Genomic DNA, 22298 nt, shown 5'->3' on the forward strand with positions numbered 1-22298 from the left:
CTGGAGAAATGATGGTTCAAGCAGAAGGCAAAGGGAGCAGAAAGAGAGTACTCCAGGCAGCAGAAACAAGTGCCAAGACTCCAGTGCCAAAGGAAGCAGGGTGTGTCCTGCTGGAGGAAGCCTGGGTGACCAGACCACGCAGGAACTTGCAAGTGGGCAAAGGACTCTGACCTTTAGCTTAAGAGCAATGGAAGCCATTGAGGGTTTTAAGGGAAGAGACGTCATACTCAAATCTGTATTTAGAAAAGACCTCACTAATGCTGTGTGGATTTGAGAGTTGTATAGCAGATACTTCCTAGGACACTCATTAGGGGAAGACTGTGAGTCCAGTCTAGAGCTGCTCTATCCATGAGAAAAGGCAAGAAGAATATTAAGAGAAGGAAGTGACTGAGAACTGCAGATTTTATGTCTTTAAATTTACGTTGAACTGAGGTAATTCGTCTTCAAATCAGTGTGAGATACAGTACCCCAGGCTGCCTCCAGAGAAAGGGACCTGAGAAGGAGGGAGACTGTATTGTAAAGCTTTTGATACTCTGTGAATTTTTAATCATGCATATGTATTACTTACTCAACATACAATTAAAATTAAAAATTAACAACACTCAACTGGAGCCTTCCTCATATTGCTAACGCTGCCTTGACTCCCTGTTGGTGATAAGGCATAAAGGTAAAGAGGCATCACAATGGTCCCTGTGTCCAGCTCTCATTCCTTGTGAATAAGAACGGGATTTACCTCAGAAAATCACCAGAGAAAAGGCTTCCTGAAATAGAAACAGCCTAAATCTAAAAGACACATGTGCATCATTTAAGATACAAAAGTTTACCTGGTAAAGGAATAACTTCTACTAATAGCCTGGATTTTTAGTTCCTTATATCCAGCTTGTCAAATTGCAGGCCGAGAAGAAAAAAAGGGCAGCATTATTCATGAAAACCAAGACAAAAATGAAAGTTGGTGATTTGGCTCAAAGGACTATATTAAAAAAACAACTGGGTAGTCATAATTTCCTCATGTTTTAAATCACTGAAATCTAGAGTTGCAGCTGTCCCACAAACTGAAACCATATAAATTTTTAGAAAATGAGTCAATCATGAGATTAAAGTTTCAATTTATAACACTTCTGTGTTTTAGTTACAAAGTCATAAATAAATCTAGCATGACACAGAAAGTAAATATTTTTTCAGTTGTTTATGCAGGCAAAGAGGAAAGAAATTTAACATGCAATTAACCACTTAGGTGTTTCTAGATATGCACCATATGGTCTTTCTTCGTATTTAAGATAAAAACAAAAATAAATATTGTTTTCTTTAACCTAATGTTTGCTTAGCAACATCAAATATTCCAAGCTAGCTCAGCCCAGGCACTAACTTCACCTCATGGAAGAGACTTTCCATTTGCGGGAGAGCTGGGGCACAAGAATAGGAGGAAACTTCTTCCCCAGGGTGAAGAAAAAAACAAAGAATAGGAGGAATAAGCATGTTTACCAAATAGTTTAAATTGAATACTCTGGAGAGACAGCAGTAAATATTTAACCCGCCTGGGGCTCCAGTCCTATTGTTTAATAGACAATATATTTGTTTATACATTTAAAAACAGACACTTATGCCATTCTTTCAACCAACATCTGAACAAGTGTGGGATAAAAATAGCCAAGGTCCAAAGCAACCCTAAGATTTCTATATAAGGACTCCCCATATGATCACGGTTATTACCTTAGTTTAAAAATAACTAATGGGAACAATCTGATGGACATTTTAATCTAGATGACAGAAATTACTTAATGGATAATTATTTTCTTATCTTCATGTCTTATCAACTATTCTAAAATTAAAGCTTTTAAAGTAAAATCATTATATACTTGATGCTACATGAGGTCAATACGTGGTGCTACACTTTTATATTAACAACTGAAATAAAATTGTAAAGTCACCCATGAACAGCTTTAAGATATACAGTTAAAATTAAAAACATAAAAACATTTGAGAAGCTGAGGTAGGAGGACAACTTGAGGCCAGGAGTTTAAATCTAGCCTGCGAAACATAGTGAAACCTCATCTCTACCAAAAAAAAAAAAAAAAAGCTGGGAGTGGGGTGTGGTGATGAGTGCCTGTAGTCTTAGCTACCCGGGAAGCCGAGACAGGAGGGTCACTTGAGCCTTGAGGTTAAGGCTGCAATGAGCCATAATCGTGCCAATGCACTCCAGCCTAAGTGATGGAGCAAGACCCTGTCATATATATACACACACAATTGTTAATATGCTTGAGTATTTAAATGTCACCTATCTTCATATATTATATGTGTGTGTGTGTATATGTATATATGTGTATGCTCTATATATCGAACAAAGAAGCTCTTAAAAATTGACTATCGGCAGGATGCAGTGGGTCACGCCTGTAATTCCAGCACTTCGGGAGGCCAAGGTGGGCGGATAACTTGAGGCCAGGAGTTCAAGACCAGCCTGGCCAATATGGCGAAACCACATCTCTACCAAAAACACAAAAATTATCAGGGTGGTGGTGCATGCCTGTAATCCCAGCTACTGGGGAGGCTGAGGCATGAGAATTGCTTGAACCCGGGAGGTGGAGGTTGCAGTAAGCTGGGATCACTCCACTGCACTCCAGCTTGGGCAACAGAGCGAGACTCTGTCTCAAAAAAAAACCAACCAAACAAAAATTGACTATCAAGGGAATGAGAGAACAGAAAAGAAAAGAAACTCTAGTAGTAATAATATATTAAAGCATTAACACCAAAATTGTGCATAACAATGCCATTTTCTCATGGTAGGTTTTAAATTTTTCTTCTTTTTGAGACTATTAAAAAAAAAAACTCCATATAGTAAATGTAACAGCACTCTCAAAATCTCTCTGCACTCTTCCATTATATTGATTTCATCTCTCTATTCTCATCTTTCCACATGGTTAAGAGGCGTGTTTGAAAGTTAATCCGGATGAGCACACTATGTAAACAACAGGGTTCGCCACTAGCTGCACTCCATCTCCAAGCTGGTACAGTGGTTACTTTCCTTTGCATACATAATCATGGTAACAGCAGTGTCAGCTTAAGAATCTACTCTAGAAATCAAGCAATTTTAACATGGGAAGCCCTCAAATTACACATAAGTTATATGCTAAAAGTTCATTCATTATTCCGTTACTTGGAACTCAGAACACACATCCAAAACAAATGTTCTATAAGTGATGTTTCAAGCCACTATACAGCCAATGTAACCCTAAAATAATAGAAAGGAGCAGAGCATTATACTGTTGTGATTGTAGCCGTAGAAACTGAAAAGAAAATGATGTTTAAAATTTTGGGTTTTGCTGGTACTTGAGAAAAGTTTGTTCCAATGAGAACATCATGCCAATCACACTGGCTGGCCCAGTCTGTGCCCTTTGACGGACACACCTCTGGGTAATCTCCTCTATTTCCCCTCATCCTATGCAGCAAACTCTCCCTGTTCCCTGCTGCCCATTCCCACAGTTAGTACCTTCACTAGACTAATGACTCCCAAATCTACAGAGCTTCCACCTTGCTCTGTCTCCTGGGCTGTGGACCCACTGGCCCAACACTGTTCATCTCCACTTGGATATTCTACAGTCACATCAAATGAAACTCATCACCCATGCACTCCTCACTGCATGAAGCAGCTACCACCCCTCCTGTACTCTGTTTCTGAATGTCATCCCCACCCCGACAGATGGCTCATTTTATTAAAGCAGTGGGTGTCATTCCCACTCCTTCTCTTTTATCACCACCTCCCAAACCAGCAAGCACCAAACACCCAGGTCTGTCTGCTGGCTGCCATGAACCCCTAAAGCACTCCTCTATTCTGCCTGGTCATCTTGTTTCTTTAGCCTCCAGGAAAGCTTGCTGATGCACAACAAATAGGTGTAGGTTGCCACATCATCAAAGGTGAGGAAGAATGCAAGAGCCCTACAAAAACACAAAAGGCACCTTTTTCTCATGAATGTTTCAGGGAAGAAGCCTCCCTCTGGAAATTAGAAATGAGGATCCCAGTATAGCCTCAGTATTAGTTGTATATGCATCAGAATGTCTCAATCTTTTCATCTTTTATGCTCAGTCTCTCTGCTCACAACTCAAAGCAATTTGATAGGCTTGAGAACTATTTTGCTTAATAATGAGATGTTTGACAGGACAGCCAGATATAATGATGAATTGGTTAGCAAATACACATCTAAAAGGCTATTTCGAATACAGGCTCCATGAGAGCAAGGATTCTGGTCTACTTTATTTACTGTTATATCCATTGCTTAGACCATGTGGTAGCACGTAGTAGGCACTTAATAAAAAGATAACACATAAATATACATTATATCAATTATTAAAAATTTGTAGTTATCACAATATAAATACAAAAAGCAAATTATTGTACAACTATTTTAATTGGGATTTGAAATAGTTTTCTTTATGCTAAAAAACAAAAGTGTGTTTGCTCTTTGGAGTGTCTGAATAAATTCAGCACAATTTTTGGCAGTTTTTTTCTAAAAACAGTTTGCTACAGATAGAAAATTATACTTAATATGAAATATATATCACTTCTACATAATTAGACTTAATAGAAATTAGTCTGAATAGAAACCAGTCTCCAGTAGCAGCAACCTTTCTCAACTAATACACCTTGAGTATACTGCAGCAAATCAGGTATATCTGATTATGTCCCCAATAAGTCTGCAGCACACACCTACTCAAAAAGATGGACAGGTAACCAATGTGTATAGATTATATAAATCCCCTGACATACTCTAGATATGTGTCTTGGCCCAAATCTCATGTCAAATTGTAATCCGCAACATTGGAGGTAGGGCCTGGTAGGAGGGGATTGGATCACTGGGGTGGATTCTCATGGTTTAACACTATCCCCGTTGGTGCTGTTGACACAATAGTTGGTGCAGTGACCCCGTTGGTGCTGTTGTAAGATCTGGTTGTTTAAAAGTATGTGGCACCTACCCTCTCTCTCTCTTGCTCCTGCTGCCATCATGTGAGACACCACTCTCCCCCTTTGCCTTCTGCCATGATTGTAAACTTCCTGAGGCCTTCCCAGAAGCTGAGCAGATGCCAGTGCTATGCTTCCTGTACAGCCTGCAAAAACCATGAGCCAATTAAACCTCTTTTCCTTATAAATTACCCAGTCTCAGGTATTTATTTGTAGCAATGTGAGAATGGATTAATACATATAATACATCCCTCATCCCCTCTCTCGGGTAAATTAGAATAATATTTTTCGGTGTTTTTTTTTTTTTTTTTTTGAGACAGAGTCTTGCTCTGTCGCCCAAGCTGGAGTGCAGTGGTGTGATTTCGGCTCACTGCAACTGCCACCTCCCAGGTTCAAATGATTCTCCTGCCTCAGCCTCCCCAGTAGCTGAGACTACAGGCATGTGCCACCACGCCCAGCTAATTTTTTTTTTTTGTATTTTAGTAGAGACAGGGTTTCACCATGTTACCTGGGCTGGTTTCGAACTCCTAAGCTCAGGCAATCTGACCACCTCGGCCTCCCAAAGTGCTAGGATTACAGGCATGAGCCACCACACCCAGGCAAATTAGAGTAATTTTTTTTTTTTTTTGGGACAGAGTCTCGCTCTGTCGCCCAGGCTGGAGTGCAGTGGTGCGATGTGGGCTCACTGCAAGCTCCGCCTCCCAGGTTCACGCCATTCTTCTGCCTTAGCCTCCCAAGTAGCTGGGACTACACGCGCCCGCCACCACGCCCAGCTAATTTTTTGTATTTTTAGTAGAGACAGGATTTCACCGTGTTAGCCAGGATGGTCTCAATCTCCTGACCTCGTGATCTGCCCGCCTTGGCCTCCCAAAGTGCTGGGATTACAGGCATAAGCCACTGCGCCCGGCCTAGGATAATTTTTAACTAATGCTAACACAGTGTCACTATAATATGCCAGTTTGTTGCTGGATGCAAAAATAAAACCCTAAACTTGGAGTGAATCCTATTCACAAGAAACATGTCTTCTTTTCATATTCTTTGTTGGTGTTTGTTCTAACAAGAAGGACCAAATATCAACATATCTTCAGTCCCAGTAACTGCTTTCCTAAAATAACTTTTTCATTCTAGCTTTGAACAACTTTTATGCCATCAAGATAGTGAATTTTAAATTGTGAGTTGTAAAGAAAGACAATTTTCTTAGACGTATTATTATATTTTCATGTAAATACTTAGAGTGCTCAGAACTTTCTTATTCTGTTTTCAATTTGAGGTCGCTAAAGGGCAAAAAGGAGTCTCACTGGTGGCAAGATTTATTCAGAGAACACTGTCACTCTGAGAACAGCTGTGCTGGAGACACAGCTTCACCACCCAAACCCACAAGCCTACCAAATTAGGTCAAAACACTAAAATACAACTGCTTAACAGATCTTCAAAACCTAGAGTCAGCTGTTCATGTTTTGTACTTGAGAAATACACATTAGAACAGAGTCAGAGGATCAAAGGCTAGAAGTTTCATCCCAGAGCTTTCTGGACACGACTGTATCTCAACTGTGTCAGAGACGAGGGTGAAAATGTAAAATTATAAACCTAGGATGCTACAAAAATACAAATATCACATTTTCTATTTCCTGAATTAAAAATAGGAGAGATACACAATCACTTAGGAAAAATATTCTGAGAAGAGACAGTCATGAATATAAAAAACACAACAACACAACACTGTTCTCTAAATGGAAGAGAAGTGGTAACAGCAGAAGGTGAGCCTGTTGGTATATGTTGTACTATTGCCCTTTATTCACAAATGAGTAGAAACTTTTGGATTTCCAGCATCAAACTACTGTTAGATGGAATAGAAAGTAAGTACAAATTAGCCTATATTTTATACAGAGTGACTCAGCATGCACACAAATATCAATAAATTGCCGACACTAGAAGGCTATTTACTGACTTGTAAAGAAAGCATCATTATTTAATATGGAATATCTGTGGAGCTGCCCCTATTAAATAGTTACAGTCATGTAAATGCAATTTTCCAAAGTATGACTTACATAAAGCTAGTGCCTAGAAATTATCCATGAAGACTTCCAGGGTTAATACATTTGAGGATAGAGACTCAAAATGTTTGTTAGCATATCACAGACTCCAAGTGGTTCCTCAGTAGAGAAGCCAGCTCAATGTTGTTTAAACCAGTATTGCTCAAAGATAACTAATGCGACACTTTATTCCCAAGATGAGTTATTAATGCACTTAAAGAATTGCTAATATAGACACATGCAAAATCACTGTCTAAAAGTTTGTACCAGATTATGTACCTACATTTGTATCAACTCCATAGCATTATAAATACTCTTCATTGCTTATATTTTCCTTTTCTCATTGTTTAATTTGGGGGAATAAAAGGATTCATTTCAGAAAAACAATTTTTGGAGACAAGTTTACAGGGGGAACACTGTCACTCTTTGGCCCGCATGGGAAGGCGCTACAAAGTCATCTTCTATCCGATATGGAAGTTGAAAGCCTTGCAGTCGTCCCATTCCCGTGGATCTTGCTCATCATCCCAATCCATATATCCAGTCACCCCCGCTGCACTGATTGTGCCTTCTGCACTGTTCTCAGGTCTGTTTCAATCTTCCACTCCCCACAGTCACTGTCCTAGTTTGAGCCACCAGCAGCTTTGCCAAGGTCCATTCTTGGCATACTCCATACCTTGTAGCCCAGATCACCTTTTCATCCTTGGAAGTGTCTTCTATCTACCAAGACTATATGTCTACTATTAGTAGAAAGAATGAGAAAGTCATCAACCATGTACCCACTAATCAGTTTAAGAAAATATTTCTAAGACTCCTGTGAATCCACTCCTATGAATTCTGTGCTTATAATTCCCTCACTTTTCTTTATAGTCTAATCACATATGTATTTATCTGACAATGTACTGCTTAGTTTTGCATCACTCTGAACTTTATATAAATGTACTAGTTTGATTCATCTGGTATTCATTTATTTCACTTTACCTTATGCTTGTTAGGCTCATCAACTGGGGCCCTCAATTTCCATAGCTGAACAGTATTCCAGCTGTATGAACAAATTGTTTACCCATTTCTCTGATGACAATCACTTGAGTTCTTCCCAGAATCCTCCCCCTCACCTTTTTTTTAACTACTTACAACAAGTGCTGTTATAAACCCTCCTATTTTTTCATGCCTGGTACAGAAAAGTATACCTGGTAGAGAAAGTACAACATTTTTTTTTCTAGGTTATATTAGGAATTGAATTGCTGGGTCATAGGGTAGTCCATATTCAGATTTCACAGATCTGTTCTGCAAAGTGGTTATACCAATTTGCTCTCCTACCTGCAGTGTATAAGAGTTCCTGTGACTCCACATCCTTGCCAACATCTGATACTGTCAATTGTTTTATTTTTTGCCAAACCAGTGATAGTAAAATATTTTAGGAGTATTGTAATGTGGTTTTATAATGTGCATTCCCTGATTAATATTTGTTATTTTATGTCATTTTTTGCATATCCATGTCTTTTGCTCATTCAAAGTAATTTAAAAATATATCCTTTTCCAATGGCTGGGCATGGTGGCTCACACCTGTAATCCTAGCACTTTGGGAGGCGGAAGCGGGCAGATCACTTGAGGTCAGGAGTTCAAGACCAGCCTGGCCAACATGGTGAAACCCTGTCTCTGCTAAAAAATTAGCCAGGCATGGTGGCAGGTGCCTGTAATACCAGCTACTCAGGAGGCTGAGGTGAGAGAATTGCTTGAACCCATGAGGCAAAGGTTGCAGTGAGCCGAGACTGCACCACTGCACTCCAGCCTGGGCAATAGAGCGAGACTCCATCTAAAGCGGGGGTGGGGGGAAGTAAGTTTTATGCTATGTGGTATTTAACTTTAAATATCATTGAATTTGTCAGTCGTTTGCTTTATATTTAATGGCTTTTCCATTGTATCTAGAAGATCCCCAACTTACTTAACATTTTTAACTTTAAGATTTTTCAACTCCACAGTGGTGTGAAAACAATATGCATTCAGTAGAAACTGTACTTCAGGTGCCTGACAGCCATTTTGTTTTTCACTTTCAGTGCAGTATTCAATAAATTACATGAGATATTCAACACTTTATTATGAAATAGACTTTGTGTTAGATGAGTTTGCCCAACTGTAGGCTAACATAAGCATTCTGAGCACATTTAAGGTAGGCTAGGCTAAGCTATGACATTCAGCAGTGTAGGGGTATTAAATGTATTTTTGACTTACGATAGTTTCAACTTGCAATGGGTTATTGGGACTTGACCGCATCGTAAGTTGAGAAGCATCTGTATAAAATATAAGATACTCAGAGTGGGTATAAAAAACACTATCATGGCCAGGCGTGGTGGTTCATGCCTGTAATCCTAAGCCTTGGGAGGCCGAGGCAGGTGGATTATCTGAGGTCAGGAGTTCGAGACCAGCCTGGCCAACATGGTGAAACCCAGTCTCTACTAAAAATACAAAAATTAACCAGGTATGGTGGCGCACACCTGTAATCCCAGCTACTCAGGAGGCTGAGGAAGGAGAATTGCTTGAACCCAGGAGGCAGAGGTTGCAATGAGCCAATATTGTGCCACTGCACTCCAGACTAGGAGTCAAAGCAAGACTCCATCTCAAAACAACAACAACAACAACAACAACAACAAAAACACTATCAAAAAAAAAATTCTTTTGTATTATCTTCTAAAATTTAAAGCGTTACTTTTCACATCCAGTCTTTAACTCTATTTTTTGTGTGCAGTGTGATACAGAGGTGCATTTTTTTTCCATATAGATGATCAATCACTACAACACCATTTTAAAAAATTGTTCCTTCTTCACCCAATAATCTACACAGTGTCACTCAACCTATATTCGAGAGTCTATTAATTTGCTGAGTCTGCCGTTGGGCTCTTGCTCCTGTTCCACTGCTATCTGCGCATCCCTACACCAGTGTTAGACTGTCTTAATTCCTACAGGTTTATTTGAATCCTGAGTGGTCAAGTCCACCAACTTGATTTCGGGAATGTTATAGGCTTGATGAATGAATTGACAAACAAATGAAGAAATGCAGAAGTTTCTAAGTAGGAAGAGTAGGCTATTTGTACAAATCTAAACAAACTCTCAGACACTTTTTTTTAAAGGCAAGCCTTAAAATAATGTCTTTTTTTCTCTAAACATAGCTATGCTTCTTTTAAAGACCTCTTAAAACAATTTATACAAAGAGTGAGCGATGGCTACTGAACGTGAATTGTGGAGCTAATCCCAGTAAAGACAGACATCTTTCTATTTTCTCAAAAGGAATTAGGACAAGGCATATGGACTTAGCATCACTCTTCCTTTCAAATTAAAAGTGATTTATGGATTGTTGATTCAGAATTTGGTTGCCACTAATACTTCATCTTTGTATGTTAAATGATTACAGAGAAGAAATCTGGATGGTAAGAAAGTTGAGTTTTCTTTCAAAAAGAGACATAATTACTTTGTTACAAGACCTACGACAAAAAAGGGCAGAAGGCAAGCAACTCAGTCAAACTGAAGTTTTGCAGCTTTGGCAAGCATCCCAGTTCTCCTAATGTTAGTCTTCCTAGGACTTTACTACTTACTGGTCATGAAGTTTAACTCATATCCAGAAAGAAGAATATAAGATGAGAACAAAAACATACAAGCCCAAAAGCAGGTGAATCAGGCAATGCTCTGTGAACTGGAAAATGCTAGTAAAATCTAGACAATTGTTATTATTTATTCCATGAATAAATAGTTAGATTATTCTTATCACTGTAAATTTTCACTAACACAGATAATCAAGAGCCTGGCAGTAGAAAGTATTAGAACAGTAAATTACGTGTAAGATTAAAAAGAGTTAGTTAGTATGACTGACATATACCTGTAGCAGATAATTAAGGTTCTAAGCCAATTGAAAACTAATGACAAGAGGTATTATGAAGATAAAATATCCTGTTGCTTCATTTGTCTGGTAAATATGATCTTTTCCCATGCATATCTGAGCATTAGGACCTGAAGATTTAGTGGACAATTGTAGTTTATTGATTAACTTAATCTCTTAGCACAACATATTCTGCTATTCAATCTTAGAGCAAATAAAACCACTTGACATTTATTCTGCTTTTTATAGTTTACAAAACACTTTCAAGTTACCTCTCCTTCTGTTAGACCAACTAGGCTAGAAGGACACAAACCTCAACCTACCGGTAGTTACCAAACCATTCGGTCTGGGGAGATTGCCAGAGAATGAAAGGAACCCAGAAAAACACAGAGCTGAGAAGCGGAGAGAGAAACATTTCTAACGATATTGTGGGAGACCTAAATCCAACTTACTTGAAACACCCCTATACCCCTGCACTTTTCAGTTATAAGACTCAATAAATTCCCTTTTCTGTTTAAGACCATGTGAACCGCGTTTCTATCACCTGCACCTGAGAAAGGCCTGGGTAACGTTAAGTCAGTCACATTGCTAACTGCACCAAGAATCACACTGTTAATTGCACTAGGAGTCATGGTGCTCAACTGCTCCTTACAGGAGCCTTTGAGTGATGAAAAAAGCCTGTTTGTTTTGAACCCCAATACAATCACTTAACTACCTAGATGATCTCAGACAGGACATATAATGTGCATGTGCCTCCAAATGAGCCCCAAATACAAGGATATAATTTAACTTATAAGGTTATTTTGAGAGCTAAATTAGAGATCTTTTCCCAAAGGAATTAGATAGAGTCTGGCGCCTAGAATCCAATAAATGGTAACATTGCTCCTGCTCTCTCTCCTGACATGGTACTCAATAAGATAAGATACGTAAAGCATCTATTATAATTCCTGGTACAATGTAAGATACTCAATACATGTTAATTCTCTTTGCAATAAAAATGATTCAGGATTGGTAATCACATTCATCTTACATCACTATTTTTCACATTGTAGAAAAATAACTAAAAAGAAGAATATAGACCAACTCCAACGGCCTTTCTAACCCCCACATTTCCAGAAAGGTACAAAAACACTGCTAGAGGGAGGAAAATAAGAACATATAAATGGGTAGTTGGAAATATTAAACAAACCAGGCAATTTCCAGCATTTGAGCCATGTGAAGCCTCAACATAAATGTAGGGATTTCAAGTTCTCCAAAGGGGAAGATAATCACAAGCTACAGAAGTAATAGCAGAACCACTCAATACACAAAACAGAAGCCAAATGCTGGACTCACAGTATCTGGAACGTATGGTAGGCCATAGAATTTCTCTTGTGTTTCCTTGAGAATGTCTGTGGTTGAATTCCTCAGGGGATGCTTCCCATGGTAGATTTGATCCAGAGTGGCATAAAAGACCTGGATAGATAAAAACATCTACTTAGTTTTGGTCATCCATCCTCACATCAAGATGTGGTAGACCAAAGATGCTATAAGTGCACCAGAACAACAGTTACCAATCACAGTTGAAAACAGTCACAAAAATAAACTTATATGGTTTGAAATGTATTTCATACCACATTTAAGACCATGCTAAAGATGAAAAGGAATGCTCTCAACCTTTTCATAAATAAGAATATTAAAGAACTTTGAATCATACCCATAAGATACTCTTTATGTACAATGGTGGCAAACTAAATATGTGACACAAAACTGGAATTTTGCCAAAATATATGTAGACAGAAGGCCGGGCGCAGTGGCTCACACCTGTAATCCCAGCACTTTGGGAGGCTGAGGCGGGAGGATCACGAGGTCAGGAGATCAAGACCATCCTGGCTAACACAGTGAAATCCCGTTTCTATTAAAAATACAAAAAAATTAGCCAGGCGTGGTGGTGGGCACCTCTAGTCCCAGCTACTCGTGAGGCTGAGGCAGGAGAATGGCGTGAACCCGGGAGGCGGAGCTCGCAGTGAGCCGAGATCGCTCCACTGCACTCCAGCCTGGGAGACAGAGAGAGACTCCATCTCGAAAAAAAAAAAAATATATATATATATATATATATATATATATATATATAGACAGAAATATACAAAACCAGTTACAACTTTAGACCTGCTGGATCTAACAAATTTTGTTTGGTTTCCTCCTGGAATCCTGATATATCTTAAATGAGAGAAATGAAACGGTAAGAATTCTAGTTTTGTGATGAAAGGTAGAAAGAAAATTAAATAGGTGTAGTGGGGGTAGAGAAAGAAATAGCAATGCAGCGTCTCGTGAGTACAGATGTATCGAAGAATTCTGGTGCAGCTGTTGGAGAGGCTGGAACTAGACTCCCACACCTGGTGTCAGGAAGTACAAAGGAAGCAGCTGCTATATAGGGAGGGCTCAACTAGATGACCAAGGGAAAAAGAGCACTCTCCTCTGAGTAGAGGATATAGGCCACTGAAACACAGTGGGAGAAGAAAGCATTAAAGAAAGTTTGGACATGAAATCTGCTGTTTACGAAGTACTGAAAACTAAATTTTGCAAAGAAATCTAAAATAAACATAAAGCATTTTTTCACTGCAACATCTGACTCAAATATTGTTTTTGAACACTGACTTGAACATTTGACTTCATGCAGGCAAGTAGAAAATGCTTTATTTTAAAGGACAAATTTTGACATGCAACTATGCTTCTGATACGTATCTTTGTGATTCAGAAATGGGATTTGTAGAGAATGTGCAGCTGTTGACTTGAAAGAAGTGAGGATTAGTTTGGTTAAAAGAAAAAATTTAAATGACCTCTAGCTTCTGGCTGCATCTAGACATAGAATCATGGTTCTAAATTATAAAGTTAAGTTTAAACCTTCCCTAGAAAAATACAGACATTTCCTAAATATAAATATTGCTTTCTTCTAACTGGTAATCTAAACATATAGCTAAATATAGCTCTTTCAATTCTACATTTTATAATGAGTAACAATGCATAAAGATAATCAGAGAGGCCAAAATTACTCAATGTCTTACCTATATTCTAACAGAGTAAACTATCAGGAACTGAAACTCTTACATTCTAACCTCAACTGAGGTGTTATTTTGCCCCAATATATAAATAAATCAGAATTCAAGAGTTTCGTTTCTTCAATTATGCCTTTTACAAAATGATATAAACATGGGGTAACTTTTTTGAATTATAACAGAGCAAAATAAATTAAATATGAAAACAGAGCAAAATAAATTAAATGTGCATTCTTTTTATGCTTATTTGCTGATAAACTAAACAATTTCAAAGACATGAGCCTATCTGCCTATCCAAGGAGTCATGCATTCCTGGGGCCAAGAAACTTACTAAGTCACAGAAAAATAAAGAGCCTATTTTTAAAACAATAATTTAAAAAAATGTACAGTTTTAAAAACACTGTTTTTTTGTTTTTGTTTTTTTTTTGTTTGTTTTTGAGACGGAGTCTCGCCCTGTAGCGCAGGCTGGAGTGCAGTGGCGCGATCTCGGCTCACTGCAAGCTCTGCCTCCCGGGTTCACGCCATTCTCCTGCCTCAGCCTCCCGAGTAGCTGGGACCACAGGCGCCCGCCACCACGCCTGGCTAATTTTTTTGTATTTTTAGTAGAGATGGGGTTTCACCGTGTTAGCCAGGATGGTCTGGACTCCTGACTTCGTGATCCGCCCGCCTCGGCCTCCCAACGTGCTGGGATTATAGGTGTGAGCCACCGCGCCCGGCCTTAAAAACACTGTTTATGTCCCCATAGAAAGTTGAAACAATTCACTTCCTTTCCACCCGTGTTTGTCTCCACTGTCCAAGTGTAATATAAAAGCTGAACCCAGGCAGCTCCTCTACCAGGACTTTGTCTCTCTCTGTCTCTAGGGGGCTATTGTTTTTGGAGGGTGGAGGAGGGAAAGGTTGGTTTTCCATTTTAGAAGAAAATTATCAGAACAATTTTTCAAGAAGAAAGCCACAAAACAGACTTTTAAAAGCCAGGCCTTCTACTAAAGACACCAGCAAATCAAGACTTTCGCCAAGTAATGTTAATTTTTAAAAATAACTCAGAAATCCTTTAAAAATTATATTGATATGAATAGATACTGAGTAAGGTAAAGCAAATATAGATTCATGGTTTTGTCTATATAATAGATTTCCTTCACTGAAACATGTATTTCATATTTCAAGGTACAGAAAAACAGAGCACATTTATTACCTTCTAGGGACTGAATTTTACAAAACTATAAAGCAATTAAATAGTGATTACTTTGTTAAACAGGTAACTGAATCATCATAAAGTGAATACTGCTTAAGATGAAAGATGGGTGTTTAAGGTGTTTACATAACTCTCAAGATCTGAAGAGGAGTGAGAATTCCATAAACAATCTCAGTCATTACAGACATCTACGCATCTGGTGTCATGCAGAACTGGCATCCAGATGGTTCATGAAAGTTTTCTGGTCTTCATCTCGAAACCTGGGAAGTTGGTTTTGAATATTATCTAAAACTAAGAGCAATTACTATCTAAACTTCAAACCTAAAAACACAAAAATTTTAAAAAGATACAAAATGAATAAACATATATATATATAATTAAGTTTGAGCCTTAATTTAGCTGGTAAAATGTGTGATTTAGAAGAAGTCATGTAAATTTTCTAAGCTTTCATTTTTTCCCAACTGAAAATGGGAAATAGTATTTTTTTTTTTTTGAGACAGAGTCTCGCTCTGTTGCCCAGGCTGGAGTCAGTGGCAAGATCTCGGCTCACTTCAACCTCCACCTCCCGGGTTCAAGCGATTCTCCTGCCTCAGCCTCCTGAGTACCTGGGATTATAAGCACGCACCACCACGCCCGGCTAATTTTTGTATTTTTAGTAGAGACGGGGTTTCACCGTGTTGGTTAGGCTGGTCTCGAACTCCTGACCTCGTGATCCGCCCACCTCAGCCTCCCAAAGTGCTGGGATTACAGGTGTGAGCCACTGTGCCTGGCCAGGAAATAATTTTATTCAACGCCTACTTCATAAGGGCAGTGTGAGGACTAAATGAGTCAATTTTGGTCAAGTTCTTTGAACTCAGATGAAAGATGTTTTAGAAGCATAATTATTATAATAAATAGGTATCATTGGCAAGAATTTAAAGTTATATATTTATTTGGGATAATGACTCCAGAAAGCTTCAGAACAAAGGGACATACATACCTGAAGTTGCATATCAGCTGCAGCACAAACCTTTTTAGATTCACAAAGACGAGACACCATATTTTTTGGCAGTGGCTTGATAAAACAAAAGAATATATATGTGAGTAAACTGCGTAATAAGTCACTGCACTATGTATATTATAAGTCAGGAAATTTAAAAATAACATCAAATGTAAAATGAGTAATAGAATTTCATTATAGTTTAAACATAATAACTTTAAATATTTTAGTTGGCAAGACAACATGAATAAATACATTCTGTTTAATTTCAAAAAGTGGTAATTGTCAAATAAGGGTTTGTACATGAAAATACAGGATTATGTGGAACTAAGACACTGGCGCCGATCTTTAAAAATCTATTTAAAACCTCAAAGGGAATACTTTTTCTGTTCCTTTGCTATCAGTGAGCACCTTTTCAAATACTCTCTTGACTTTTAAGTGCATATAATCACTGACAATAGGACTAAAAGATGAAAATGTCAAGAAATAAATGGTAACTCATGGTGTCAGCCAGTGTTAAAGCTAAACTGACATCCTAACAAATAGTCATAATAATGAATTGCAGATTATTTTCTTTTCCAATCTGAAAGAACTGTAGAGCTTGGACACTTAGTTTAATGTCCCTATGTGATTTAAGGCTTTCTTTTTGAGATGAATTAGGCCTAACCCTATAACATACAGATCCTCTTAGAAATAAATTAATAATGTAGTTGAACAAGAACTTTCCTCAATCTTACTCTAGTTTAAAATAATTAATACCGATGTTTATTAAAGAAAGATACCGATTTACAACCTAATGAAGCTAAAAGCCCCTCTAAAGAGAAACACATTATATAAAGACCAATAGCAAGTTACTCAGTGGTATGGTCGTATAAATTAACCACCTGTGAATGAGAATGTGGGCTGTCTGCTGCAAGCGGAAACTAGCCACTGCTTTGTAGGAGTCTACTCCCAGGGCCTAGAACAGTGCCTGGAGCCGGCAGACACTCAGGAAAGATTTGTGAAGGAATGAACTAATAGAAGAACTGCTAGGAAATGGCTTCTTAAGTGAAAGACATAGAATCTGCTGACTGCTCAGATGGCAAACCTACAGCCTTTTCTCTTTCCATTTGGCAGCAAGAGAAGTAAACTAGGCAGAAAAGACAATATTTTTAAAGAGCTAAGACACAGATGGGAGGAAGCTACATAGTGTGAATTCTGGTACAGGTCGCAGGCCTGGGGCTTTCTGATACCAGGGGCACTCGTCTTGTATGAAAGAAATATTTCCTCAAACAGGATTTTTAACAGTCAAGATTTATTTAAGTCATATCTGCCAATACATTGCGCCAAAATGTTCACGTTTCTTTAAACCTTACTTTATATCATATTTTATGTTGTTGACAGGATTCATGCTACATTTAAAAGATTTTTCATGCTTCACCAAGTTTTAATAATTTTTACAAAAAAAGTATATGTGGAAGAATGACACTGCAACCATCTTTGCAGAATTGTAAGTAATAAGAAGAGAAGTCTAACATGACTGACTCCATCCTGCTTCTAACCTCTCAGGCTACATTTGTCTTTAGCTTATTCTAGTGCAGAGGCCAAGATAACTATAAGAAAAATTTGGTTTATAGTTAAACTTTGAGGCTAGAAAACCTGACCTTCCTGCTTGTTTGGGGACTGAAGCCACATTCCTAAGGCTGGATTGGAATTATGGTAGGGGCCTGGACTTTGCTAAACAATAGATACACTTAAACAATCACCTGCCACTGCTAAGTTTGCTTTTCTATAAGTTGCTCACTACCAGAGTCACATAGCCAGAGGCTATAAGACTTGTAACTTCCCCAGCTACTCCTGTAAATAACATCACTATTGTGGAACCTAAAGAACTGGTCTTTGAGATATTTTTCAGATTTAGCATTTCGACAAACCAAGAGATGCTACCTGGTCCTGAGATCCACCCCCCAACCAGGAACAGACTCAGCTGTGCAGTTTAGACACTCCTATGATTTCATCCACAGCTTACCAACTGTTTCAGTTCCCTAGGCCCCTGCCTGACAACGTATCTTTAAAAACTCTAGCCTCCAAGTTCTCAGGGAGGTGGATTTGAGAAACGCCTTCTGTTTTCCACTTAGCTGGCCCTGCTATGATTAAACTGTTTGTTGCAACATTTGCTGTTCTCGGCGCATTAGCTTTTCTGGGCAGTGGGCAAGAAGAACCCATTGAGCTGTGACAATATTTTCTCATTTAACTAACACATATGAAGACCATGTAAGCAAGCACTGCATTAGGCACAAGGGGCACAAACAGTGGGCAACAGCCGGTGTCTGCCCCCAAAACTTCTCAGCTAGCATTCTCCACGTAAGCACCAATTCCACGGTTACTAACTGTAATGCGTGCAGGGAAGAAAAGGCCTGTAGGGGACGGGATGTGAGCTGTGACCTTGAAAGGCTTGATGGATGTAGGAGTGAGATTTGCAAAATGAACAGGTGTTAACTAGACAAGAGAAGGATGGATGGGAAGGGGAAAGAAGCATTTCAGGCAGAAGACACAGCACATGCAAAGGGCAGGAAAGAACAGGGCTGTTGGCAGAAGGTGGAAGCCAGCAGAAGACAGGAAAGGAGGTCCCCATCGGAGAAGCCAGGAAGCTGAGCCACGCCGGGTCCCATCTCCACCCTGAGAAATAAAAAAAAAATTCTGAGCTCCTAACTGACTGAACAGACCCCCTGTTGGCCAAAGGGACCCCAGAGAAACCTTGGAAACTGAGTTCCAGACCATGACAGGATGGGCAGTTGGTCGTGCCTCACTCTCCCCCTCCCTCGCTCACTGCCATTAGGCTTTCTTCCCTACCAGCAAACCAGACACTGCCTCTAAAAAAAGAAAATACGTATTTAGAAAAAAACAAAAAATGCTACCACTGGAGAAAACTGAGTGATGGGGACATAGGACCTGTCTGCATTTTTGTTTTTGCAACTTTCTGTGAATTTATAACTATTTCAAAATAAAAAGTTAAGTACTCCAATTATATATTCAGTGTGTACTATATATTGTAATACAAAAAACATTCACTTGTAAAGAAACACGTAAGTAGAGAATAAGTATAATCCTAATCCTAGTAGAATAGTTCAGAGGACAGAATCATTAATTCATCAAATCACAAATAAAAGATACACATATTGTATGTGCTGTACATAGAAAAGTAAATGTTCTTTTTAAAAAAACTAGTTTGATTGTTAGTCAACTGGAATTAACAAATGTATTAATTGAGATGAAGTTATATGCTTATTCTCTTAGAAAATACTTGCTTTTTAAAAAATAACAACAAATTTGAAAAAATAAATACCATACAAACTGATTTGCTTTTAAAGTTATATGTAAAGTTATTTTTTAAAAATAAACAACGTTTCAAAATTAAAACTGAAATTTAAAAATGTTTTCTGGTCAAGATTTTCTTCTGTAAATATTGCTTTGCCAATCATGGCCATGATAACCAATACTGAATTACAGTGTTCCCTGGTATACATGGGGGAACTGGTTCCAGGACCTCCTAAGGATACCAAGATCTGTAGATGCGCAAGTCCCTGCTGTGAAATGATACGGTATTTGCATATAACCTATGCACATCCTCCTATATATTTGAAATTACCTCTAGCGTGTGAATAGTTGTTATAGTGTACGTTTTAGAAAATAATGACAAGAAAAAAAGTCTGTACATGTTCAGTACCGACACAACCATCCATTTTTCTTCCCCAAATAGATACACATATAAATATATATTTATGTATATCTATAAAAAAATATATATAAAATATACCTATCTCTCTCATAAATAGGGTCTCACTGTATTGCCCAGGCTGGAGTGCAGTGGCACAATCATAATTCACTGCATCCTCGAACTCCTGGGCTCAAAGATCCTCCCACCTCAGCCAAGATCTTGAGGAGCTAAGACTACAGGCATGAGCCACCGTGTCCAGCCCCCAAATAATTTCAATCTGCTGTTGGTTGAATCGACAGATGTGGAACCCACAGATACAGAAGGTTGACTGTAATTCAATTTTGCTGTAATTCCAAAAGCAATTAAGTCTACACAGCAGCATAGGTGTTTAATATTATTGTCTCCTAAACACAAGACTCTCACATTTGCTACATTAAAGAAACAGAATTAACATATCTAAGCTGATAGGTAATGAGCAGCTATGTATAAATGAAAACGCATTTAAAACACCTAAGCCTTGAATAATATTATAATTATGTTCATTATATTGAATTTGAAAATTTACCAAAGTCTGAGGCATTAGAAATAACTTTCACTATATTATCAGCTGCATGTTTTAGCAGATACTATTTCAATTTCCATAATTTCCAAGGCAGAAAATACTCCCTTCCACTGATCTGTAAATCTCCTATCTCACACTGACATATAATTTCTCAATTCTTCTGAGGATATGGACACTACCATACTTAGTAAAAAAAAAAAACTTTTTTTTTTTTTTTTTTGAGACAGCGTCTCGCTCTGTCGCTCAGGCTGGAGTGCAGTGGCGCGATCTCGGCTCACTGCAAGCTCCACCTCCTGGGTTCACACCATTCTCCTGCCTCGGCTTCCTGAGTAGCTGGGACTACAGGCAACCGCCACCACGCCCGGCTAATTTTTTGTATTTTTAGTAGAGACAGGGTTTCACTGTGTTAGCCAGGATGGTCTCGATCTCCTGACCTTGTGATCCGTCCGCCTCGGCCTCCCAAAGTGCTGGGATTACAGGCGTGAGGCACCGCGCCCGGCCCCATACTTATCAAAAATTAAAAAGAATCCTACCAGCATATTAAGAATGCTATAAATCAAGAATGTTTATATTAGCTAATTATGGTAAAGAAAAACTGTGCAAGAAACGTCGGGACTGGAGAGCTCTTTTGGGCCTTTCAGGCTGTTTCTAGCATCCTAACTCCTGACCACCGAAATGGCTGCTTCACAATATCCAATTAATCAAGAAATACCATTCGTTCCATGAACTTAACCCATTACAGTAGAACTGAGAGCATGGCCTGCCTTAACACCAAAACCTGCCTGCATTTCAAACTCCCATGATTGCGCATTACTGTAGCACAGGAAAGAGCATCAGATAAAACTGAGTTTGAATCCCAACTGTGCTACTTACCAGCTGAGTGGCATGGATGTTGGGCAACTTACTGAAATTTGTGAAGCCACATTTTCCTCATCTGCAAAATGTTGATATTATCTTTTCATAGGATGAGAATCAAGCAAGATAATGTGTTTTAAAATGTTAACACGTCAGGTTTAACATAGATACTGAATAAATGGTAGCTGGTATTCTTTACTACTACTGCTGCACTATATAATACAATAATCACTGACTTTGACAAACTTTATTTACATTTTACTGTGTTATCTACATACTCTGCAAATGTGGTCTGTTTCAGATTTATAAGTTCTTAGAAGATAGGAATTATAGCCAAACAATTTTCTCTCTGTAGCACCTAACAATCAAGTTCTAAATAAGGAATGTACTTTCATAGTTTCCTGATTTTTTTTTTTTTTTTTTGAGACAGAGTCTTGCTCTGTAGCCCAGGCTGGAGTGTAGTGGTGCAATCTTGGCTCACTGCAACTTCTGCCTCCCAGGTTCAAGGGACTCCTCCCACCTCGGCTTCCCAAGTAGCTGGGATTACAAGCAGGCACCACCATGCCTGACTAATTTTTGTATAGTGGAGATGGGGTTTTGCCATGTTGGCTGGGCTGGTCTCGAACTCCTGACCTCAGGAGATCCACCTGCCTGGGCTTCCCAAACTGCTGGGATTACAGGCGTGAGCCACTGTGCCAGGCCTATGTTTTATTTTTTTTCATTTATAAAATAGCCAATTATCTTTAACCCAAAATGTATGCCTCCTCAAATTACCTGGTTTTAGAAGAGGATGCCTTCTCTAACCTGGTAATTAATTTAAGGTTTACAAAAAAACCCCACAATGAAATAAAGTAATGTGCTATTAATCTATTAGTATCTTCAATATTTCAATATCTGCCACAAAACTTGGTCATTAACTCACTTTTTGAAAATATTTTCTCCGCCTTAAGTAGAACTAGTTATCAAACAATGAGTCAGTTTTTCATCTGCAGGTTCCAGCTCATATTTATAAAATACTGGTACTAATCAGAAAATCTCTCTCTTCTGATGATCAAATGTATCTCATGCTATAAGTCTAGATAGTTCAGAATTGCATAGTTTTGAATGAAAAGTCTACTGTAATTAT

At 38.5% G+C, this 22298-nt stretch overlaps 1 protein-coding gene across 4 annotated transcripts in view; it reads right to left on the reverse strand.

The window, feature by feature from the left end:
• MIPEP (mitochondrial intermediate peptidase) overlaps positions 1-22298 on the reverse strand; it is a 159322-nt gene that overhangs the window by 63534 nt on the left and 73490 nt on the right. For 3 of the 4 annotated variants that reach the window (XM_054446835.2, XM_063650613.1, XM_063650615.1), the window contains 2 exons: positions 16059-16133; positions 12188-12307 (listed from right to left, as the gene is read on the reverse strand). In XM_054446835.2, the coding sequence (XP_054302810.1) occupies positions 12188-12307; positions 16059-16133 (195 nt within the window). Of the gene's footprint in view, positions 1-4949; positions 5098-12187; positions 12308-16058; positions 16134-22298 lie in introns of those variants that run through there. The other variant, XM_063650614.1, reaches the window with a different exon arrangement.

Source organism: Pongo pygmaeus, chromosome 14 (genome assembly GCF_028885625.2).
Source record: "Pongo pygmaeus isolate AG05252 chromosome 14, NHGRI_mPonPyg2-v2.0_pri, whole genome shotgun sequence".
NCBI classification, from domain to species: Eukaryota; Metazoa; Chordata; class Mammalia; order Primates; family Hominidae; genus Pongo; species Pongo pygmaeus.